This window comes from Stegodyphus dumicola, chromosome 2, assembly GCF_044657685.1.
Source record: "Stegodyphus dumicola isolate Sdum_Otavi_A_Nest chromosome 2, ASM4465768v1".
Classification (NCBI taxonomy): Eukaryota; Metazoa; Arthropoda; class Arachnida; order Araneae; family Eresidae; genus Stegodyphus; species Stegodyphus dumicola.
In genome coordinates, this window is record NC_140769.1 from 201314825 (window position 1) to 201339725 (window position 24901).

Below are 24901 nucleotides of genomic sequence, written 5' to 3' on the forward strand. Positions count from 1 at the left end.
TATAATAGAATGGTGGTCACAATTCTGTGTCGAAGGTCTGCAGTGAAATTTTTGTGCTGATTTTTTCTCATTTTTTCCATCATCTGATTTTGACTGCTATTTCCTCCTTTTTTGTTAGTGATTCTGTTTCTCTGTAATATAAGCAAAGTTTCCTTTTGCATCATTTATTATCATCTTAGCCATTTGCTTTGCATTTTCACCATGGATCCGATTGCTTGTAGTGGGGAAATCATTCTTGTTTTTCTATATCCTGTTAATTATTTTCTTGATGTCATTATTGTGATAAATATTATTACTTTAAATTTGACTTACTACCAAAACTACTTGCTCAAGCTTTAGCTCTGTCCAAATTATATCAATTGCTGTCTTTTTCTTTTCTAAAGAAAGCTTTTAGTGTAAAACTGGATGAATTGATGACTATTACTATTTGATAGGTCTTTAAAAAAAGATCTGTGGTTAGCTGATTGGATTTGCCATTGTAATTGGTTTTATAACTTAGTCATGCCTAATTTAGGTTTTTAGGCTAAATAGACACTTTTTATTGCATGTGCATGTGTAAGGAATTCACCATTGAATTTTCTCTAACTGCATGTACACATTTACATTTTAGGAAATATGATGTTTTTTAAAAGTTTGCAAAAATACAAGCTATTGAAATTTAAAATGTCCATAATTATAATCTACCTGTACAGTAAAAGGACAAAATAAGCTTATTATTTTACTTATCAATTCAAGGTTGAAGTTGGTGAATAAAAACCTTTTTTAGTTTGTTGTTTTTAGATTACATTTACATATGCTTAATTTTTTTAGGAAACAATGGCCAGATTCAACTATGGCAGTTTCTCCTGGAATTATTAACAGATAAAGACCATCGTGATTTCATTCAGTGGGTTGGAAATGATGGAGAGTTTAAGCTTATTAATCCTGAAATGGTTGCCCAGTTGTGGGGTCAAAGAAAAAATAAACCAACTATGAATTATGAAAAGCTGAGCAGAGCTCTCAGATATTACTATGATGGAGAAATGATAGCTAAGGTGATAAAAGTTTAATATTATCTCTAATGAAATAAAGAAACTGTCTTATTTGGACATTAATATTTTCTGTGCGCTTGGTGTTATTTTTTAAGTTTGTATTGGAGAAATGTCTTAATTACATGTGCATTAAATTATTTGTTATGGCAAAGCATTTAAAAAAAAAACCTATCTACTTAAGGAGAGATGCATTCATGAAATATTTTCTAAGCTGTATTCATGTGATAAATGGGGGAAAACCGCTTTTGTGTTGGCATATTCAGTCACCAATAGTCAAGTCTGGGTCAAACCACCAGTGTTCATTCATCTTTTCTGATTATGTAGTCGGGACCAACTGCCAAGGCGTTTTAATTAAGGAGTAATAAAACTGCAATTACCTCCATATCTTCAAATTGAAATTCAACAGATAAGAAAAGTAAGAGCAGTTGCATTAAAGAATAAGAAAGGAAGCATGCCATTAAGGGTGATGTTGGAAACAAGTTGATCAGATATTCACCCATTTCAATAAGAGATAAAATCTTCCGAAACAAGCCACTTGAAATGGATGAGTATTTTGTGTAGGGTGGCGGCAAACAGAAGTCGAGAGAACAGTGAGTAGCTTGCTGGCATGTGCAGTGCAAGGTTGTCATGGAGGCGGACAGCAAAACATGTTGCCATGACGTGCAAAGAAAAGGTCAATGCTGTTTCTCAGGAAAATTAGGTTAATAATCTGAGTGAAAAATGCTGAAGAGCCTTGATCAGTGGTCATTAAAAGAAAGTGTCAATGACTGAAGAATTGAGATGGGAAAATTAAACAGAATGTTAAATGAGGAGATGTTTTAGGGAAGTCAGTCATTATTCAGATGCAGAAGCTGTTATTATTTGAGGTGAAGCAATGAAGGTATTGATTTAAACTTACTAGTTAAATTTAAATTAAAGTTATGGTTAAGGTGGATGAGTGAGAATATTAATTTTAATTTAGGATTAAGAATAAGTTAAGTTTGCAGTCTAGTTTTAATGAAAATTTAAATAAAATAATTTAAAAATTAAGAGTACAAAAAACAGTTAAACATAAATCTTTGGTGTGGCATATCTAAGAAGAGATGTTTCTTAGTCGTAGCACAGGAGAATTTCCAAGAAATTGGGTAGGTTAAGTCTATTTGGGAGCTAAATAAATTAAGTGGTTGCCAGTTAGGCCTCTTGAATGTTGATTGTGTGATAGTAACCCTAATCAAGCAGACAAACCCTCTTAAGCTTCTTGGGAAGATTTTAAAATGATCTGCTCATCACAGATATGGGGCATTTGGCTGAGCTGGATTCTGTTGGATCATAAATAGGAACTGAATGCAAGGTGAGTATCTATGTGTCTATCTATCTAAGATGTATTGAAAGAATTTTGACGAAAATAGACTTCAAGGAGTTGAATTAGAAAGTCAGAATGGAGCACGTCGTTCGGAATGTGTCAGTGAGCAATTGAGAGGATTCAAAGTGTATACTCTTTAAGACTTGTATTTGTAGACTTGTAGTTGGGTGCCTTCTATATATATTTCAAAAATTACTTATTTGCGTAGAATTAAAATATAAATGTTTAAAAATGTATTACAGTGAAACCTTTCACAGTGACCACTATGTTAAGATAACAATCTCAGAAAGTTGTCATATTTTTGAGAAAATAATGATGTTGACTATAACTGATAATCATGCTTAAAAATTTAGAGTCTTTTGCTGTCAAACTTCATCATTGCATCTGTTTTCATCTATCGTCTGAGAAGAGGTGGTCACTTGATCTTGTTTGTGAGCATGTTGCCATTCTTATATGTAAAAGGAAACTTATAAGCACATGTCTATTCTGCAACACCAGATATTCATGGCTGGTTGAAGAGGACTAGAGATCTAAAAAGACAAAACAAGCAGAAAAAGTGTGCAAAAAAATGTCTTGGTGGCAAATGTTCAGTTTGTGCACCATTGTTTCATCTTATCAGCAGAGCTAAACATTATTGTAGGGCCTTCATGCCGTCCTATCTTTCGTACTTCGTAATGATAAGATGGATGAATTTTCATTACCTCATAAGGACTGAAGAATTTGGGACGAAGTATTTTTTATTAATTTATTTGTTATTGATTTGTACATAAAAACAAATATAATTGTTCTTTATGAACTTTTTTGGGTTTATCTATCATTTCTGTCTGTGGTTGAAACATGCTTTTGGTACTTATCATTGAACTATCTAAATTTTTTTTCCGCTAACTTAAAAGTGATATGCGTAACTGATTGCAAGTCTTTGAAACTTCATTTATAATATGTAGTATTTTTTATTGATTAATGAATGTATTTTGTGTTACAATTAACCAGTATTATGAATAAGTTATATAACTGTATATTTTGCACATTTGTTACTAAAATGCATTACATTTTACTATTAAAAATAAGGGAATTAAACTTAGATGATATCTTTTCCCCCTGTTGGAAAAGTAATAAGATTTAAGTTACTTATTGTTAATTAATAACAATAACTGTCTTATTAATATTACAAGTCACTGTCTATCTGAATGAGTGTGTTATTCTATTTTAGATTGAAAAATTCTTGCCTTGACTATTTCCTGCATTCTTGTCTTTAATTCGTATATCAGTCGCTCATGTGTGCTAAAGTTTTAAGTTCGTGTTACATATTTTTTATATTTTTCAGGTTCATGGAAAGCGATTTGTATACAAATTTGTTTGTGACTTAAAAAGTCTGTTAGGTTATGATGCATCAGAATTAAATAGGTTGGTATCAGAGTGTGAAATTAAAAAAATGGAAAACCAACCACATACTGCTACAATTTTATCGTTTCAGACTATTGATTCAAATTCTGGTTCTTAATACATTTAAGGCTATTATATAGCATGTTGTGTATTTTTCATGAAGAGAACTTTTCTGACTGAAAGCCAGGTGTATTCCAAGATTTAATTATGCACATTAATTTCAAGCCATAATGTATTTTTTAATGTAACATTTTTATTTTTTACATATGAAAAGAGAAATGAAATGTGTTCTTCATTTCATCCAGAAAAAATGTATTACTTACCCTTTAACAGTATGCAATGATTATTAATGGAGAAGAAATTAATGAATGCAAATATCTGCTGTTAATGTTGAATTAACTCTTTTAAGTTTTGAAATATGGGGATACGCCAATAATTTTCATACTCAGGACTTAACAGTGTCTTAACACACAATGAACTTGGGACCAGTACTCATATTTTCTCATAATACCCAAGTGATGTTGAACAGTGTTCATCTGAACTTTACATTAAATGCATATACTGAATATTGTGAGATACAGTAGTCACCATGAATGGATGTTCTGCATTTCTTAAACATTTAAGAAATAATTTTAAATACAGTCAAAAGTCGTCAAAAATTAGGACACCCATAATCCGGACCTCAAAGCTACAAACTTTCTGTGCATGCATCGAGTTGATGCACAGAAAGTTTGTAGCTTTGAGGTTTATGTGTACGTTAGGCGTTTATGTGTACGCATAAGACCTTTACGGCTGCGAATATGCGCGTGCACATAAAATGTTTACGCATGCACGTTTAATGTATAACGGACGGTATAAGCTAAGCTAAAATTATCTAATTCAGTTAATGTTGCAGATTGCGTTGTTCCTTAATCTTAGAATTGGATCCGGCTTATTATTTTTTGCAGACTGTTAGAGCACTTTTATAAAAGTAAGCTTAAACTTTCGATTATATCAAATAGAATTTCCGATATATATTTGCTAATATGTTAAGGATCTAAAGCGAAAGTATGTTCCGAAATCTGTTTATCAATTTCACGCTGCTCGGCGGGAGGGAACGCCGCAGCGCGCAATGAATTGGAAGTTGATCTGTCAGCACTATCCATATCTTCAGGGCAGATGTTTTTATTTTATTTGGCTTATAATTCCTTACTAAATGTAGTATTTCATCTCGATGTACTCCGTCTTTGATATGATTTAAAACAAGTTTCTCGTCATTATAATTCACTTCTGATAGTGAAGAAAGTAACAGAGGTTATTGAAAACAAAAAAATTTCGATTGACAAATTAGTCGGTATTCTCGACACAGCAATTATAGGACTTGAACAGCGGAACTTTGTAACTAAACAAGAAATTATGTCTGTTTAATAGAATAAAAGAGAAAGTATTATCACGTGAAACGAAGCAACTTAAACAACTTACATTGAAAGAAATGTTTAATAAAGTAAACAAATAAATATTAAGCTTTTTCTTTTTGTAAATTTTGATACCCTTTAGATCATAATTGTTCTTTATTTCAGAAATTACGATTTCATATTTTTAATTTTGTAATTTCTGCATGCCATCTTACCAGATTTAAACTGATGATCTATAATCTGGAAAAATCGATAATCCGGAATCGCCGAAGTCCTGACGAGTCCAGATTAACGACTTTTGACTGTAATCCTTTATGTGCCTTAGCATTTTATGTAAATTATTTTTGTTCCATGCAAAGAATTGAAATTTTATTTTTATCCTGACATTTGGGCATAAAAGGGAAGAAACTTTAATAACTTGGTGAAATCAGTAAATTTCATAAGTTGGTATTATATGTACATAGGTTGTTTTTGAAGTAATGCCCAATTGTGAATACTACTTAAAATTTCACACCTACATGAGAATGAGTGCACACTTTTTTTTAAGGGGGGAGGTAGAATTTTACATCACTTGTATTCATGGCATCTGTCTGTGCTTTGTTATGTAAGGTAAAAGTATTTAACTCAGTTCATTTCTTAATTACTGTAGTTAATTAATAAAAAATTAATATTTTAAATTTAAAAGATAAAACTGCATAGTATTACTTTAAAATAGTAATAATTCAACATCAGTACTACTTGAATTTAATTGCAGTATAAGCTTCTTTAATTCGTTAAGGTTAATTTAAATTTATGCAGCCATCCAGTTGAAACACAATCAATCGTCTTTGAAGTGTTAAGAAAACTGAGATCCTCGCTGACTGCGAAATATGGTCAACCATTTAATTCTTAATAACAAGAAACATGAAAATTGCAAATACTCGTCACCATATATATGAAGTGTACGGTGGCATTGCAATGGGTGACTGTAAAGTGTGAAAATTGGTGAGATTGTTCAAGAAAAGTCAAGACACTGATTAAGAAGTGGAAATGACCCTGAATAACTGACTGTCAATTGTAGGCAGCAGAGTTCTTTGAAGAGGGTATCCCAAAACTCATTGTTCGTTATGATACCAACAAGGATGATAAACTATTTAATATAAGCATTGCAGAATCCGATTCATATTGTACAACTTCATAAAATTGTTAAACTGTAAATGTTATAAAGGACATATTATTATTAATTTTAATAATGCCTTTAAAGTCAGGACTTTCATGATAGAAATAATTAATTATCATAGGAGCTATTTTGGTAAAATCTTTAAATTTTTATAGGATATTGATAAATTTACATAGTATTGTGAATAGTATTTATTTTCCAGTAGTATTTATTTTCAGATGTTATGGCATTAACTATTTGTTAATCAGTTATTGTGGAATTAGTTCTTTATCCCTGATAAGAATCAGCTTTTGCATTATTTTATTTATTTATTTTTTATTTTTACTTTTCCCCTTTATTAATTAGCAACATAAATTGAAACTTTTAAGAACTAATTTAGGGAACAGTTACAAAGCAAATTATTTTTTGCCTTCTGATTAATATTTCTTCTTGAGTAAAACAGTACTTATTTCTATATTTGTAATTGACTTTTTAAAAACATTTTTTAAATATATGAGTATAAATTTGCATGTAAGGATACAGAGCTTTTTATTATTAAATAATTCAAGCATAATGAGTGTTATATTGAATACAACTTCTGTTCTGTGCAGATCATCTAAGAAGACAAATTTTATTTAAAAAAAACTTTTCAGAATTATTATTATTGTTATATGTAAGCATTAAAAAACAATTTAAGCTCATTGTTTAAAACTGTCAGCTTATATCCGCAGTAAATGTTTTTAAAATGAATTGGTGTTGTAGTTATCTTTCATATTGTGAGACTGTAAAATGTGATATTCTCAATAATTATATTAACTGCATCCTATCAGTTTTCTTTTGCTTGCATCTGTTTTCTTAATAAAAGTATTCTTTATTAAATACAATTTTTAATTTCAAAAAATGATTATGAATATTATTTTAAATTAAACTTCACTGATACATAAAACCATTATATAACATTTGATTTTAATTTATATCTCTATTTTTTAATTAATGTATCAGCTTGCAGAGGTTATCATTAAATAAAACATCTTTCAATTGGCTAGTAGTGTACCGATTTCCCATTTATTCCAAGTATGTTTCATTTGAATGGGTGAAAGGTGGATAGAATTTTTATACTTTTTTTTTCATTCGAATAGTGAAAAATGCATAGAATGTTACATATTGTTTTATACATGGATATGGCATATTTATTCAAATGTAATCAGTCTATTCTGAATTTCTCTGTATAGGAATTGTGTATTCAAATGTAATCAGTCTATTCTGAATTTCTCTGTATTTCCAGCATGGCATATTTATTCAAATGTAATCAGTCTGTTCTGAATTTCTGTATATATTTTTTTCAGCATGTGCTTAAGTTATAATAATCATTACGTATACATAAATATTTCATCCTTTAAAAAAAGTGATTTTTCAATCTTCTGTAACTTTAAGCCTTAAAATTCATATTGTTAATATTGAATAATTTAATACTTGGATTATGTTATTTAAAAACTATATTCAGAGTTAGTAAGTGTCTGAATGTTGCCAAGATGTACAGCAAGTTGTTAATAATTAACTTCAAAATAGTGCTCAAATTGTAGGATGAATTAGAAATACAGCTATACATTTGAAATACGTATAATGTGTTTATTATATATTGTAGAGGAAAGTGGTGAATGGTACGTTTGAAACATTTCAAACAACAATCACATGCCAAAGCTTATATTATTGGCCAAGATCGCACTGAACATATACAGTGGTTGCCAAAATTGTGGACACTTTTGGAAATTTTTATGTTTTTGAACTTTGTATGCTTATAGAAAACGTTACGTGTCACAAAATGCAAACTTGTATATATCATTTTAAAGAGAATTTATTACTGAATTCAATACAAAACACAAAATTCAATTATTTGCAATACAAAAAAGTTAAATGATAATAGTTATCGATATACATTAGGTAGTGATGATTGCAGTGAGTTATCAGTATTTAGTAAGGTACCCTTTATTTTTGATTACAGCTTCACATCGACGTTTCATTGAGCTGACAAGAGTTTTAAGCTCTTCTTTCGTTATTACATGATGCCATGAAACAATTATAGCCTCAAATAATTCCCTTTTATTTGATGGGCGCCTCATTCGGACAAGAGTTTTCAAACGGTGCCACAAATTTTCGAGAGGATTGAGGTCAGGACTGTTTCCTGGCCATGACAACAATTTAATGCTCTTTGTACAAAACAACTCTTTCGATACTTTGGCCGTGTGGCAAGGAGCAGAATCCTGCTGGAAAATAAACGAAGCATTGTTGAGAAAGAGATCTCTGATGGAAGGTAGAAGTTTTGGTTCTAGAATAGTGTCAATGTATTTTCTGGCATTCACTGTCGTATCGATTACATGAAGGCGACCAATACCATCTGCTGACATGCATGACCAAATCATACCACTAATTGGATTCTTCACAGTTGCTTGAATGCAGTCAGGATGTAGCTCTTCTCCTATTCTACGTCTTACATATTTTCGCCCATCACTACCGAATAACAATATCTTAGTTTCATCACTCATCATATAACTTGTGACCTCTGATCATAGTTCATCATATAACTTGTGACCACTGATCATCTGTCCAATTAATGTGTTCCTTTGCCCACTGTAGTCTTTTTTTTTTTTCGTTGCTAAAAATTAAGATAAGGCTTTTTTCGTGGAATTCTACCTCTCAGTCCAACATCTGTTAATCTTCTCCTGATTGTTCTTGAAGTGACAGAAACACCAGCATCATTCAGATCACTTCTGATGGCCGCTGATTACATTTTTCTATCTTGGAGACATAGTCTTTTTATTCTTCTGTCATCAATAGATGTGGGGCACCTTTTTCGGCCTTTTCCTTCTTTGTTTTTTATTGAATTTGTCTCCTTATATCGTAAACAAAACTTTCGGATTCTAGATGTAGTCACTGAACCACCCACCTGTCTTGCAATTTCAGCATAGGAAAGACCACTTTCTCGTAACACAATAATATTACATCTCTTTCTAGGTGTCCAGTCTACTCTTTTATTTGATGTCATTGCTTCTTGACTAAATATTAAAAATTTTTACAAAAATTCCTACTTGTAATAAGAAACAGGTCCTCCTTCTACAGAACAAAGCAAAATAATGAATTGTTTCAAGTGTAAACATGATGTCAGCTTCTACTGGCAGTTACTAACATTTGATTGGTTCTCAGAACAAGAATAGTGATTGGCCAGGAAAGCTAGACATTACAAACCACTTCATAACTGTGCTTTTTATTTATATTAAAGTACATATATCTTTTTTTTTTTTTTTGTATTGCAAATAATTGAATTTTGTGTTTTGTATTGAATTCAGTAATAAATTCTCGTTAAAATGTTATATACAAGTTTGCATTTTGCGAAACGTAACATTTTCTATAAGCATACAAAGTTCAAAAACATAAAAATTTCCAAAAGTGTCCATAATTTTGGCCACCACTGTAGTTGTGAATTACAGTTGTGACATGCTGAGCACTTACCTGACTAATAACTGATTATTGCCTAGAATGATGGTTAAATGCATGAGGCCATGCAGTTGAAGACATTTTGATATGTATTCGCATTGTTGCTATCGGTTGTGAGAAAGTAGGGTAAATGACTACTTACAATAGGAAACTCGTGAAGGGGTTTAAAAAAATGGATGGATTCACTGGTGCAGCAATATCAGCATGCACTGGAAACATTCGAAATGGCTAACACAGTAAGTAAGAACTAACACAGTTCGAAATGGCTAAGACAGTAAATAACTCAGATTCAATAATTGTTCAGTTTGAAGCCTGAATTTTCCAGTTGCAGCATTTCCTTTTTTTTTTTTTTTTTTTTTTTTTTTTTTTAGCTGTAATACTATCATCAGGCAATGTTATCAAATGTGTAGCCATATTTCTTGCTTACCTAGTATATGAAAGTGTTAATATTTCTAGAGCTTTAAAAATTGGTTATATTTTTAAAACTACATTTTTATGTTTGAATTTTATATCTTTATAAAACATATTAATTCATTCATTTAGTATATTTATGCATTTCTTTTGTTTACGTTTGAATTTTTTTGTGTGTCTTTAGTGAAAGGAGAATCGAGTATGTGAAGAATATTCCTCTCTTTAAGTTTTTAATGCCTACTTTCTGCTTTGCAATAGAATGGTGGAAATTGTTTGCTGTCAGACTAGTGTGTAATCATTCTGTGAAAAATCTGGCACTGTCTTTATATACAAATATCAAATGTAAGAGCTTATTAATGTTTATTCAGTGGTTTCTGTGCATTAATTAATGACCCATGGTTATCAAAATAAATTGCATATGTTATAAAAATTTGAAAGAAAGGCAGTTTCAGCTTTTGGTTGCTGTTTTAACGTGTCCTGCAGGAATCAGATTGAAGAAGTAATATAAGGAAACTGTTACTTAAAAGAGCCATCTTGTTTTGTGTTCATTGGCTAATATATACCAGATGGCCCACAGTGGCACTTGATTATCAATGGAAAACTGGAACATGATGTTTTTGGACTATCATACACAAAGCAGGAATGCTTTCTATATGACATACACACATATCTAACTGGTGAAATGAACGAGCTAGAGGAAAAAACAAGCTCTTTCAAATGTCAAAAATCACTTTTTTGGGTTCCGATAACAAAGTATTAAGTCAAGCTACGTAAAAATAATCAGAAATTTTGAAAATAAGAGAAAGTTGGGAAAAATGTTTTGCAAATTGGGTTGGTGGGAGTGTGGTCGGAAATATGGAGTTTTCCGCCTAAATCAGAAATGCTGTCAACTCTGTTATATTAATAAGGGGTGTATCAACAAGGCACCTTCACACAAACCTTATAGCAAATACCCATGCAAGCATGCAGACAACATGCCCAAAGATTTTCGATGGAATTAAGGTCAGGAAAATGCAGTGTTTATATGAGAAATATTCTCACTCTACAGGGCACTAATGATGATGGCACAATGAGAACGGCCATCACAATGGAGTAGGACTTAATCTCAATACCATGCATCCCTCATAGAACTGTCTTTAAAGATATGCAGCTGGGTGATATGCCATTGAAATTCCAGCCCACATCAGCCTGTGATTGCATAATGTTCTGGGCCTTATTTTCTACAGATCCTTGCATACTCAGTGGCAAAGAAAAGAGTGACTTCTTTGATTAACTGCCATACTTTGATCTGTATGATAGCATGCCAGTGCTCATTATTTGCCATTTTTTTTCTTTCAGTCAAAGAAATCTAAATATCATAAAAAATTATATTGAGGTAGATATAAACACTTTGTATCAGCATTGAAGTGAACCTCCTGAAACCCATCAGAATGCTGATATCTTCAGCAACTGCTTAATTAGCACATGCTCAAACAGTCAAACGTGGTTGGTTTAAATGTATGATAGTTGCATACTGCCATCTGCATCGATTTTCAGTCACTCAAATTCACTTGTGCTTTTGAGAACTGCAAATTGTATTAGATGCTCAATTTTGGAAGCCAGTGTATTATTGCAGGAGAGAAAAAATTTGATGTGTTTGATGAGTACATTTCATTGTTGATGATTAAATGATTCAAAGAATTAGTTTGTTCAGTTTTAGGATTACTGTTGTTTCAACTTCAAAAGAAAGGTAGCCAGATTTTTTTAGAATTAGTTGTCCTTTTACATTTCCTCATAATGCATATTTTTTTCAGCTAAAGGCCATCACAGTATCAAAAATTTTTCAAAATTTATTTATGAGAGATAGACGTTTGATTCTAAGAAAATTATGCTTCAATTGTAATGTGTCTGATTTATAATATATCAAAGACTAAATAATATGTTTCAGAAAAGCATATTCATGCAAAAGATTGATGAAATTTATCTTCATTGATAGTAGTTTCTTTTTTAATAAACTTTTCATTTTATAAATAATCTACAGAAAAGGTTGGATTGTAAGAAAAAAAATTCATCAGAATAAATTCCTGCTATGGTTTATGGTATTATTTAAACTGATTCATATCTTTTGTTGCTTAACTTTTTAAAGGTTAGTTTCAGCTAAAAAGAAATAATTGGTTTAAATATTAAATAAAGCAATCTTGAATCTGACTTAATTTTGTTTCCCTGAAAACTTTTAATGAGATAGTCTGGCAGCATTTTCATTATTTTGAAAGTATTCTTAATACTGAATGGTACTTTAAGGAATATTAAAATTAGTCATACTATTTATTAACATCATTTTATAAAAGGCACACACGATAAATGTTTTCATAGTTATTGCACCTTAAGTGAATGTATTCATATGTATATATTCTGTATCATTACCATTTGTAAATACCACATTCATTTTCATGATTATGTATATATTTTTGCAGCTTTATATTATATTCATTGTTAAGAGAAATGTTATGATTTAAGTTATTATAAATGAAACCTGTGCTAAAAAATTTATATGTTGAACATTTCTAACTGCTAAATAAAGTTTTAAACAATTGTATAAAATTTTTTGAATAAAACAAAAGAACTATTGAGTAAATAAATTTTTTTTAAATGGATTTTTTTTTTTTTTCTATTATCTGATGCTTTACAGAAGAGTTTACTATTAAAATATTCTTGAAAAATTAAAAAAGTATAAATGTTAATTCCTTAGAAATATGTTCTATTCATTACAGCAAAATCACAAATATGAAATAAATTACTGTTACTATTGGATATATTATAAATGGATACGTGTAACATAAAAATATATACTAACTTTAATTTGCAGTTTGTCTCTTCATTCTTTATTTTAATTTGGATATTTCCTTTCTCCTTCCTTTTCATAACAGTAGTGACACATAATTCGGAACTGAAACCCAAATACTCTTAAACTAGGCCTCCATACTGGAATGTGATGAATTTGTTTTCTGCCTCTCTTGCTAACTAGATTTATTAATGCCCGCCAGCTTCAAAAATGTAATAATTGTGGCCATGTTTATTTTGTGTTTGCCATAACCATAAAGAAAATATTAATTCAACCACATCTGCAAACTTTGTCATTCATTCTGTTAAGCATTCATGCGAGTAAGCTTTTTTGATTATGCATCAAATATCCACTTGCAACATTTCCAGATCTCATATATATATAGTATAGGGATTTATGTTAATCACCCCAGTTATGTTACTATAATTTTCATCAATGCCCATGAATTAATGTTAAGTATATATCAGTTCTTGGGAGAGAGAGAACTTTAGTTTCCCTGCTGCTTGTTGGCTTTAGCTTCAGAAAGTTGCATTTTGTTTTGAATGAACTTGAAGGGGCTAGAAGTTTGGTTCACTGAATTTGATCCAATATGAAAAACAGATTATCTCGCAAAAACTTGAAAAAATAAATGATTAATCATTTTAAAAGCCCGATTCCTTGAATGGCCTATTAAATTTACATCTTATTTGCTGCATTTCATGTAAACTTATTTCCTATGATTTCATTAGAGATATATTTCTAATTCAATTAATTCAGTTCTCACTTCGCGTCAAAGCAAAAATACATAAAAACTCGAAACATCTTCATTCAAAATTGTAAAATACAGTTAAAAATTATTTTTCACAATTAAGAGTTCCTACACAAAAACAAGGAATTTGGCAAGTGGGCAAGAAGGTAGTTTTTTTGGTGCAGAAAACAAATTTTGCTGTTGGTCCCACTCGGCAAAAAGACACTGAAGGTGCAGAAACTGAATTCACTATTCTACCCCCCCCCGACTTTCAAATAGAGGTTGGTTACGCTTAACTCACCACTTAAACTTTTAAATTGGTGATAATTGTACAATTACTGTATACAGATTAACTTAAGGTGTAAAAACTGCATAATTCAATCACTTTTAAAGCAAAAAATGCACAATTTAGCAACATACAAGAATAAAAATCTTAAGCTCACCAAGCCAGGTAACACAGTGGGAAAATATATGTATGATTGGTGCAGCCAATGGCAACAAAAAGGGAGGTGCACAACTACATGTTATAGCAGTCCTATATACGAAATTTCAGTGTTCTATGGGTACTTGTTCTTGAGTTATGCGAGATACATAGTTATATACAGATGTCAAGGGAAAAAATCTCTTCTGAATACATTTTAAAACCTTTTTTGGCAAAAACAGCCCTTTATTCTGTCTCTATGTACAGAAGTTATGCAAAAACTTTGTTCAAATAGTTTAAGAGCAGTTGAAATTTGATAACCGAAATGTTTCATGATTATAATGCTTCCTTTAGTTCAAATAGTTTCAAGAGTAGTTGAAATTTGATAATCGAAATTTTTCGTGATTATACTTCCTTTACTTCATACAAGAAAATGAAAAAAGGCTAATATTATCACCTCTACGAAATGAAGTGGCCAATAAACGTAATTTATGTTTTCTATTCCTTATCTTATCATGCGTTACTATTTTTACATGACAAATTACTTGATGTATATCTTGTTTCGATTCTTCTTTCAAATTACCAATTTATAAATATAATTACAGTAAAATATGTTTAACGCGAAAACGCCCAAGACAAAATAATACAATGGTCCCAACAAATTACTATGTATTTTCGTGCATTTTGTTTCTCTTAACACGAAAAGATATCCTTTCTAAAAATGAACAAAATACGGAAAACAACTACTCGAACTTCTACTTCCTTCATTTTGAGTTGCTCGAATCTTCGCTAATTCTATTTCGTGTTCTCTTTCTGTTTTTAATCTTTCTTCTTTCATTTGTATTCTTTCCATTTCTTCTTTTCTTTTCTATTCTCCACTGTAGTAATCAGAATTTCTTTTACGAAATCAGTATCTTCAATGTACTTCAATGTAAAGTTTATTCCTTGCAATTCTGGAGTTTGTGCTTCAGTTCTACCAGCTTCAAATCTGGGGATGCTTCTTCGCCAATTTCCAATAGAACTGTTACTAAATCCTCTTTCTTTGTGTTTTTGAACATTTTCTTCTATTATCCTTTAGAAACAAGCTTTTCGAACTCTCAATTAAATAATTCTCATGTTTCTACTCCCTATTGCAAACGCGCACTTCTTTCGCAAGTTAGGCTTAACTTTACTCTACTTCTGTTTTCAACGCTCTAAGCTTCTAACCTCTCTGGTGTTTCTTGTAAGAGAGCGTGTTGTAATGGCTTCGTGGTTCAATAAGGCGCCATTTAACAAGACGAAACCAACATTTATTAAAAATAAGGTTCAGAGCATAATACAGTCAAAAGTCGTTAATTCGGACACCCATAATGCGGAATGATCTATATTCCGGACATCAAAGCTATAAACTTTCTGTGCATGCGTCGCTTTGACACATGTGCGTAAGACCTTTACGGTTGTGAATATGCGTGCATGCATAATACGTTTACGCTTGCGCGTTTAATGTATAACGGACAGTATAAGCTAAGCTAAAATTATCTAATTCAGTTAATGTTGCAGATTGCGTTGTTCCTTAATCTTCGAATTGGATCCGGCTTATTATTTTTTGCAGACTGTTAGAGCAATTTTATAAAAGTAAGCTTGAACTTTCGATTTTGTCAAATAGAATTTCTGACATATATTTACTAATATGTAAAGGATCTACAAAGTGAAAATATGTTTCGAAGTCCATTAAACAAAAAGTGGAATTGATGCAAAAAATTGATAAAGGCATATCCTTCGTTTTGCTAACCATTCCGAAATCTGTTCATCAATTTCACGTTGCTATGCAGCGCGCTGGGGGGGGGGACGCCGTGGCGCACAATGAATTGGAAGTTATTCTGTCAGCACTATCCTTATCTTCAGGACAGATGTTTTGATTTTATTTGGCTTATAATTCCTTACTAAATGTAGTATTTCATCTCAGTATACTCCGTCTTCGATATGATTTAAATAGAATTCCTTGTCATTATAATTCGCTTCCGATAAAGAAGAAAGTGACACAGAGGTTATTGAAAACGAAAAAATTTCGATTGACAAATTAGTCGGTATTCTCGGCACAGCAATTACGGGACTTGAACAGCGGAACTTCATAACTGAACAAGAAATTATGTCTGTTCATAGAATTAAAGAGAAAGTATTATCACATAAAATGAAGCAACTTAAACAACTTACATTGAAAGAAATGTTTAATAAAGTAAACAAATAAATATTAAGCTTTTTTTTTTTTTGTAAATTTTGATACCCTTTAGATCATAATTTTTCTTTATTTCATAAATTATGGTTTCATATTTTTAATTTTATAATTTCTGCATGCCATCTTACCAGATTTAAACTGATGATCTATAACCCAGAATCGCCGAAGTCCCGACGAGTCCGGATTAACGACTTTTGACTGTATTGAACTCAGAGCAGTACGTCGCTCCTACAGCATAGTACAATCTACAACCTTCCTCTCCTGAGGCTAACATGCAACTCTCAATAAATACATTAACCCTTCTTGGAGAAAAGCTACATGCGCCAAGGATGCTCTGTTGATAGCCAAACAGTCGCCAGATATCACAGAGGGATTTGGTTTTGGAAGATCTCACCAGATTTTTGGAATATTTATTGATACGAATGTATTGCAAGATTTTACCTGGCAGTATCTGATTTCAATGGATACTCTGAGGATTTTTCAAAATTGAACGTTTCAATAATTTTTGCGTAATCAAATTTAACATTTCTTAAAAAATGTTTTAAATTAATCTAAAGTGTCATGCTACTTCCAAAATCTATGCTGTTTGCATGTTCTTTTTCATGTACCACATACTTCGTATCATATCAGTGTTTTTTTTCTTCTCCCCCCCTCTTAATTTCAGTTTGGAAAGAAAACAAGTAGTTAATTTTTTTCACAAACACAAAAGAAATCAAACTAAGTGCAAATCAAAAAGTTTATTCTTTGTGTGGCACAGTATTTTATTATATACATAAGTCAAGGTGATGATATATATAGTCCCCCAAAAATTGTTTAAGTAAATCATTTACATATCTGTATAAATGCATAAGTAAAGAATTCAAAGAAGGCAGTTTCTTTAACAGATGGGGGAAGATAGTGTTAAACAAATTAAAAATAAATTTGTACTAAGATGCCACTTGAAACAGTGTCAAAACCAGCTTGGCACATGCTTCTTAATGTCACCGGATACAAGTTTTTGGCAGCATCTTAATTCAGTGTGAAATTTCATTTCAAAGAACTTAAAAACAATCCGCAATTTGCCACAGATATTATAATAAAAAAACTAAGCACACAATGAGAAGATATAACAATGTAAAAGTAAATTTCATAACCATTAAGAAATAACATAAAAAGTATACAGTAAAACATTTTTTGTTCAGCCGTTCCAGCAGCATCCATTTTACATGTTAACATACATAATAATTTGTCCCATCAGGTAAACTGAATACATTTCCCACTTGCTATTTGAATGACTAGGAAACCTCATGTTAATTACAAATCATTTCTTTCATACTCTCCAGAAGTGACTTGGATACCTTTCTTTCTCTGCTCGCAGAGCGCTTATGATCGAATCCTTAAAAAAATTTTTAAAAAAAATATATAATTGGATTTTACATTTTTGAAGCACAGAAAAAACATTTAAAATTTCATGATCTCAATATACAAAAGCATCATATTTCTAAGTGAATTAAAAATGTATATGAGTAGATAATTATCCAACTCCTAAAACCAAAAGCTGTTAATATTCTAAAATTGGTACATGAAGTAATAGTAATAAGTATTAAAGCTCTCAATGCTGAACATGGTAAAACTTGAAAAGAGAAGGACCGTTCTTTAAAAGGTTATTTTCAAACACGGGAATAGGATATTGCCAATCAATCATATTTAATCTTATACTACTCAACAGTTATTTAATATTGTATGTATGATAAATTGATATGCTCTACTAATTCATAAATCAACTGCACCTAAAATAAAATTATTTGGTTATGACCAAATTTTTGCAATGAAATACCAATCATGATTTTATATACATAATTTTTAGCTTAATTTGATCCATGCACTTTAGATAGATAAAAAGGAAGGAAATGGGGGGGGGATAGCAAAAACCAGTAAAAGAATAATCAAGGTATTTTGTAATGCAAGTAAAAAGTACAGCAATTGAAACTTTATAAAAACCAATCAGTAACTAAATTATCTTTTAAATGTTTGTATTATTAATAAAGTTATTATTTTCCTATACAACACAGTGCATTTTTTTATTATTTAAAATCCTGTAACAAAAATTTTCGTAGTTTCTTTTGGGGGGGATGCTGGAAAGATGAATGATATTTAAATATATTTCAATGGAAAATATTGTTCCAGGAAAAATGTAGATTGGCTTATGAGCTCAGTAATGAAAAGAATTAAGCTCGCATGCTGAGAAACCAATCTATGGCCATTTCCAAAATCCTGTGCAGTAAAAATCTGAAATAATTTCAAATAATTCTGAATATTGTTGTGAAACACGCACATCATATATATTTTCAAACTGCAACGAGTATAGCTTTGTTTAATTTATTAAAAATTAATTCATAATTACATACATCGATTCACATAGTTGATTTCTTTTTGTTTTCTCAACAGTTTTTTAAATAATTGCTAAGTTCGGGGGGGATTACTTTCTGAGAACTGCTATGTTTATATTTTTCTTTTCCGACAAATGAAAATTCAGTAAGGTTAGCAAAACATTTTGATGTGGACTATTGCTTACAGCTTAACTCTTTAAACATTAAATTAAAACTTGCAGTATGCATATCAACAAATTTCACAGATGAGAAACTGCTAGAAAGAAGAGAATGGGTTCATGGATTATAAGCTGTTGCCCAGTTATGCAATAAATTATTCTTAAAACTTAATTAGAACTGCTAATTACCAACAGTCATCATAAGGATTTTCTAAACCAAAGGCTTCATATGTAGTTTTGCGTAATGAGAACAATTTTCAGTATGTGCAGCACCTAAGCTTTTTATATATCACTCATACAATTAAATGAATGTTCAACAATGAATCCACAGAAGCAAGTTAAAACAAATTTAGCAAGTTGACTGACCGGCACTCTACTTGGCTAGAGCGCTGTGGGGGCCACCGGTGACGCAGCAAATAATAAAAGTACATAATTATAGTAAATATGGATACTGATAAAATTTTTCAATAATACCATAATTGTTATTATAATGGTTTGAAGAAATTAATGCAACATAGAACATACAAAAATAATTTTATTAGTACACGAAAAATATAAATTTTATGAGTGAATATTGAGATGAGTCAAATTGAAACATTCAAGGCAAAGAAAAGGTGCAATCGGAACAATATGTCACCACTTTTTTAATCAAATTATTTGCTTTAGTTCATCCTAGCTGCTTCGAATTTTTGTTATAGCACACCTTGTAAAATTGTAATTTTTTGCGCATTTCCCAGCATTTTGTTAAATTCATGACGAGGTCTGCTTTGTAAGCATTTAAGAAATACAATCATTATCGGAGCATTTCGTTATGAAACACTGCTAATTTCATCCTAAAATCAAGAACTGCAATATTTTTTCGGGTTACTTGTTTGAATAACACTATTGAATTAACAATAGAAGTATTTAGTAAAAGTTCCATTGCCAGTTTTTTTGTACCATTTTATAGTTCTACACAGTGGTGAGCTATAAGTAATCATTTGATCAGATAAGTTGACTGCAGATTACCCTAAATTATATTCAACTATCATTTTCGGCTTTTCTTTTCAACAGTTTCTTTTTTGTATAGTTGTCATTTCTACTGAATGTTTTGTAGATAACATCAACACATCTCTTTTTGTCTTTCCATTTTAAGACAGTTACTCCATTTTTATTTTCTTGCGGGATAACATCTCCACGCTTTAATGTTTGAGCAATTACTTCTTTTGGATTGCAGCGGCGATTTTTCCGTAGGGTACCCAATAAATGTGTACAGGTAACAATCTTTCCGCCAGATCAACGCTTGTGAACCAATTATCTCTGCAGATAGTGTGGCCTTTGCCTAAAATATCTTGGTAAAGAACCATTATAATCTCAGTCGACTTATTTCCAGATATTTCAACTGTATTTTTGACATATAGATTCGAAATGAATACGTATATCCTGGCCCACTACATAATTTTAAAACTTTAATGCCATACCTGTGACATTTTTGTTTCAGATACTGGCGAAATACTATGCAACCTCGAAATGGCACTAAGGATTCATCCCCGCATGGTATCTCATCTGGTTTATAATATTTCTTAAAATTACTGTTTAAATGATTGATAATAGGAGCAACTTTAGATAATCTATTTTGAGGATAATTTTCTTCATTATTACTGAAGTGCAATAACAATTCGAATCGACTTCTTTGCATAATTGTGCATGGAAGTGTCAATTTTCAGTAATTGCACTAATCCCATCTATATAATTAGGCCAAAGAAACATTTTATTTCATTAGCATTTGTTTTATACCATTGACGTAAACGATGGGATTGCAGTTCGGATTTCTTTTGAGTAGCATAGATGTTTGTTTGCTTTGTAATAATTTCGAATATTTCATCAGTAAAAAAAAAGGAAATAAAAGTCATGTGGTTCCGTACAAGCAAAAATTTCTGATTGACATGTGCTGATACCTGATGAATCAGAAAACGTGATGTTGGTTTTATTACCTAACGGAATACTCCAATTCACAAACTCTTCTGGTATATCCTTTTCAGTGTTATCGCTACCTTCAGATTCAGTTTCATTGTCAGACTCAATTCAGCGGCGACGAACCGTGGAAGCTCTTATCATATCCGATGAACTACTCCCTGAACTTTTCTTGCTGTCTGATAGCAGTCGCAATATTTTTAAAGATCTTTGTAAAACTGCACTGTCAGATGATGTACTTGATGAATAAAGCTTCATTCAAAGCCTTATTTTTACGGGCTAATAAAAAATTGAATGAAAGATATAAAATGCAAAAACTTAGGTAGAGTGAAAAAATATAACAATGCACTTACTTGCTTGTAGAACACACCGAATAGGACTAAAGAATGAGAATAATCACTTAGCAATCGAAGAATGATTGTTTGAAAAAAGGACAATCGTAACAATTGCCTGGTGACCACCACCACCACGAAAACTGCTTCAAGCATGATTTTATAACTCATTTTACCTGCTGCAAATACTATTTCAGCATAATATGCATCACATAATGAAAAGTTCACGTCAACGCCTTGGGCAAACCATCGAAAATGCGTCTGGCAGTCAACGTGTTAATTAGTCTTGTCAATACTGGATCCTATTACTTTGAATTCTTCAGCCCAAAATCTCCCACCTTTTTTTGTTTTGTTTCTGCATATGACAAACAATAATTTTCCCAGTATAAAATTAACTTAGTTTATTCAGACGAGAAGTCAGGCCACTCGCTGAATTTTAAATAATCATCGAGCGATAGATATATTTGTTCTAAAATAAAATTTGAAAAGATTTTGATTATACAGATTTCTGATTATAGAGTTCACAATTTGCAAATGAAGAATTCTGGCTATATCTGAACCACAGTTCAGACAGCAAGTTCAATTTCCTTACAATTTCCATATTGTGCATTAAAAGGCCTGTAACCTTGACAAAATTTGGTACTTCCGTCATTTAGACAGATGCAAACTCGGGTTCATGCTATGCTTCTAGCAAAAGATATAAAATCTCAACGAATGTGAAGAAATTTAATTTGGCAGTTTAACTGTTCATTTATCATTAATACTTGCAGCTGTACTTGTTATTATCATTTCTGCCAATCTTTCAGACTCTTTGATAACAACTAATTGAGAAACTATATACATACAAAAATTGATAATCAATTTTTAAAAACGTTTGTTCTTTTCTTTTTTAGTAAATAAAACATGATTAATGAATGCCTTTACTAAAAAAAAATTAATTTATGCTTTTTGTAACTTTTCCCCCTCTGAAAATTGCAAAATTAATTCTAAACATTTATTTTCTTTTGACCTTTTCTCTTCAAACATGTGCAGCACTGAATTGTATAGTTTATTGTACAAGAAATTATAAAAGCTAAGTTCAGTATCAGATCAGCTTCTACAATATGCTCTGACAACGTTTCAATGCCTTACATTTTATCTTTAGAATTAAAGCATGTGCATTTATTCTCATCTGAAACTTTAAATTTTTCAATGTGAAGCATGCATAATTTTTCAGCCAACTCTTTTAATTCAACAGCAATATTAAGAAGTGAAAAAAAAATTACATTTCTGCAGTCTAAAAATACAAAACTAATACAGCATCTGTTTGCAATAAAGTGAATGTTCAAGAGATATGGCACTCCAAGATATGATCAGTTTATTTGTATCAAACAGTGGTTGTGAATCTTTTTGGAGCTATGCGCCCCAAACCACCTTTTTTTTTCGGGGGGGGGGGGGACAAACATAAAATCTCTCTGATTAAACACCCATTGGAAAGTGTTTACCATGTTTTCCCAGGCACAGTGAAATTTGAAAGCTGGCCATTGTTAGATCGTTTGTTTTAGAAAGATAATTGCAAAAACCAACTTTCTGGTAATTATAATTCCTCGGTTTCCCTTCAATAAACACCTTCCGTTCAGCTTCATCAAGTTCGGCAACAATCCTGTAGTTTGTGTTAAAGCGCTATCTGACACTAGATGTGCGATACACAACACTTTCCCTGCACAGAATGTATAATGCTTTCCTATTGTGTTCAGTAACTTAAAATGATTCTGTCCAGGTATCTTGAAATGATCTTCCACTATCAATGTTGACTTTCGCCTTTTTTGCTGACGTCATTTATGACGATTAAACACATGCAGTATAGAAAAGCATAAAATTAAAAAATGAAGCATTAAATACGAATCGATCATATGCTAAAAAGAGGTAACATTAATAGCAAGGAAACAGATTTTCACAAATCCACAATCTATGGATGCAGATTCAAATATGAACAGGGGACAGCAGTAACCGTTAACCCGGACACCTCTTTGCAAAACTTCTAACTTTAGATTACACATGCTCCTTTTCAGCTTTACTGGGCTTATTTTGGCTCAGCGCATGTGAATAAGCTTGGTTTCCCTACTGAGCTTTCATGTTTTGCTATATTATCAAATTGCATGCTTTTACATTATATTTTTACATTCTGTTTAAGATATTAAATTAGAATTATAAGTTACCTCAAAATGCTTAGATCAGGAAACTGGAATCTATTTAACAATAAAAGTATTAAAACTCACTGGCAATCTGCAATAAATTTGAATTTGTTTAACAAACATTAGCTGCTTCAACTCTGGCATATTCTTTGTTTGCCATGTGACAAGTAATATGATTGGCTAGACAATTGAAAGAACAGGCTAAAACACTTATTTAAATTACATAGTATCATTTTATTGTGTTTATCGATTAAGAAGTAATATTTTAGTCGTGTGGTGGCTGATGAGGCTTTGCGTGGCGACTGCAGCAAGTGTGCTATAGGTTTGCCATTGCTGCTATAAAATCTGCTTCTAGTGTGGGTGGAAGAAAATTTTCACTTTTGCTTTCCCTAATCACAATTGCATTACAAACAGATATCTTTTCTTAATATACTGAATTTTAAAAATTCAGCAATGTTTTAAGAAAATGACAGATTACAATTTTTAATTACTGTTAGGGAAGGTATTAAAATTTAACAATTAATAAATATATTTTAGAATTATTAAAAGTTTTCTAGATTACTGTTAAAATAAATTAATTTTATGAAAATAAGGTAAATGTGAAAAATGAATAAAATAATTTTGAAACTAGTAAAGAAATTGGTATAACAATTGTGTTTTTGAGTATTAATATATCAAATATTAATGCTTTGACACTGAGTCGTGTTATAAAAATAAAAATATTAATGATTTAAGAAATTGAATAATTAAAATAAAATGGATTTCGAGTAATGCGACTGAAAAGTGAAATTAATACATAAAAGTATTTGGAAATGATGATAAATGAATGTTAATTACAGAGTATGTGGAGGGAGTACTGGTTCAGAAAGAAAGGCCTCTCATTTTATGATTGAATAATTTTTTTTTAATACAGAATTTATTTCATCATGAAATATATTAGTGCATTTCTTAAAGCCCAGTTATCATATGCAAAGAACAGAAGCCTTTACAATTAACTGCCAACCATCCATTTCACCACTGGTGAATCAATTAGTTAATTTCAATGTGCCCTATTACATGGAGAAATATTTATTTTGAAAAACTGCTTCTTCTCATTGTGTAAAATTCAGGAAATAGGAAAAACACTGGTGAATTAATGCATCAGTTAGTTAATGTTGGTATGCCCTATTAGATGGAAATGTTTATTTTGAAAAATGTCTAGTTTTGTGTAAAATTCAGAAAACTGGAAATTAATTATAAAAATGATGAAACTATACCATCAGTAATACTATAAAAATTAATGTGTTATAAAACTGAGACTTATGATTAATCAAAATAAATAATGGGCGCATAAAACTTTTGTTATTTTTAGTGAAAAGTTTTGAAAAACCTTTCCTGAAGAACTGTGGAATTTCCAAAAATAAGAACTTTTTTAAATTGGACTGAATACTGAAAATTTCAATATAATTCTAAAAAATATAGTGTTCAAGATTTATGCTCCATATTATTTGAAAATTTAGTATACAATTTCATGACTTATATATCTCTTATGTTGCTGCTG

The 24901-nt window shown here is 30.9% G+C and overlaps 2 protein-coding genes across 5 annotated transcripts in view; one reads left to right on the forward strand and one right to left on the reverse strand.

Moving 5' to 3' along the window:
- The window catches only part of LOC118187985 (GA-binding protein alpha chain-like), an 89468-nt gene extending 76931 nt beyond the window's left edge, over positions 1-12537 (forward strand). For both annotated transcript variants that reach the window (XM_085811627.1, XM_085811628.1), the window contains exons 9-10: positions 811-1034; positions 3698-12537. In XM_085811627.1, the coding sequence (XP_085667753.1) occupies positions 811-1034; positions 3698-3874 (401 nt within the window). In that variant the 3' untranslated portion in view covers positions 3875-12537. The remainder of the gene's footprint in view (positions 1-810; positions 1035-3697) is intronic.
- A 4560-nt stretch (positions 12538-17097) lies between these two features.
- The window catches only part of LOC118187986 (uncharacterized), a 56807-nt gene continuing 49003 nt past the window's right edge, over positions 17098-24901 (reverse strand). For all 3 annotated transcript variants that reach the window (XM_035358301.2, XM_035358303.2, XM_035358302.2), the window contains exon 15: positions 17098-17750. In XM_035358301.2, coding sequence (XP_035214192.2) covers positions 17665-17750 — 86 coding nt within the window. In that variant the 3' untranslated portion in view covers positions 17098-17664. The remainder of the gene's footprint in view (positions 17751-24901) is intronic.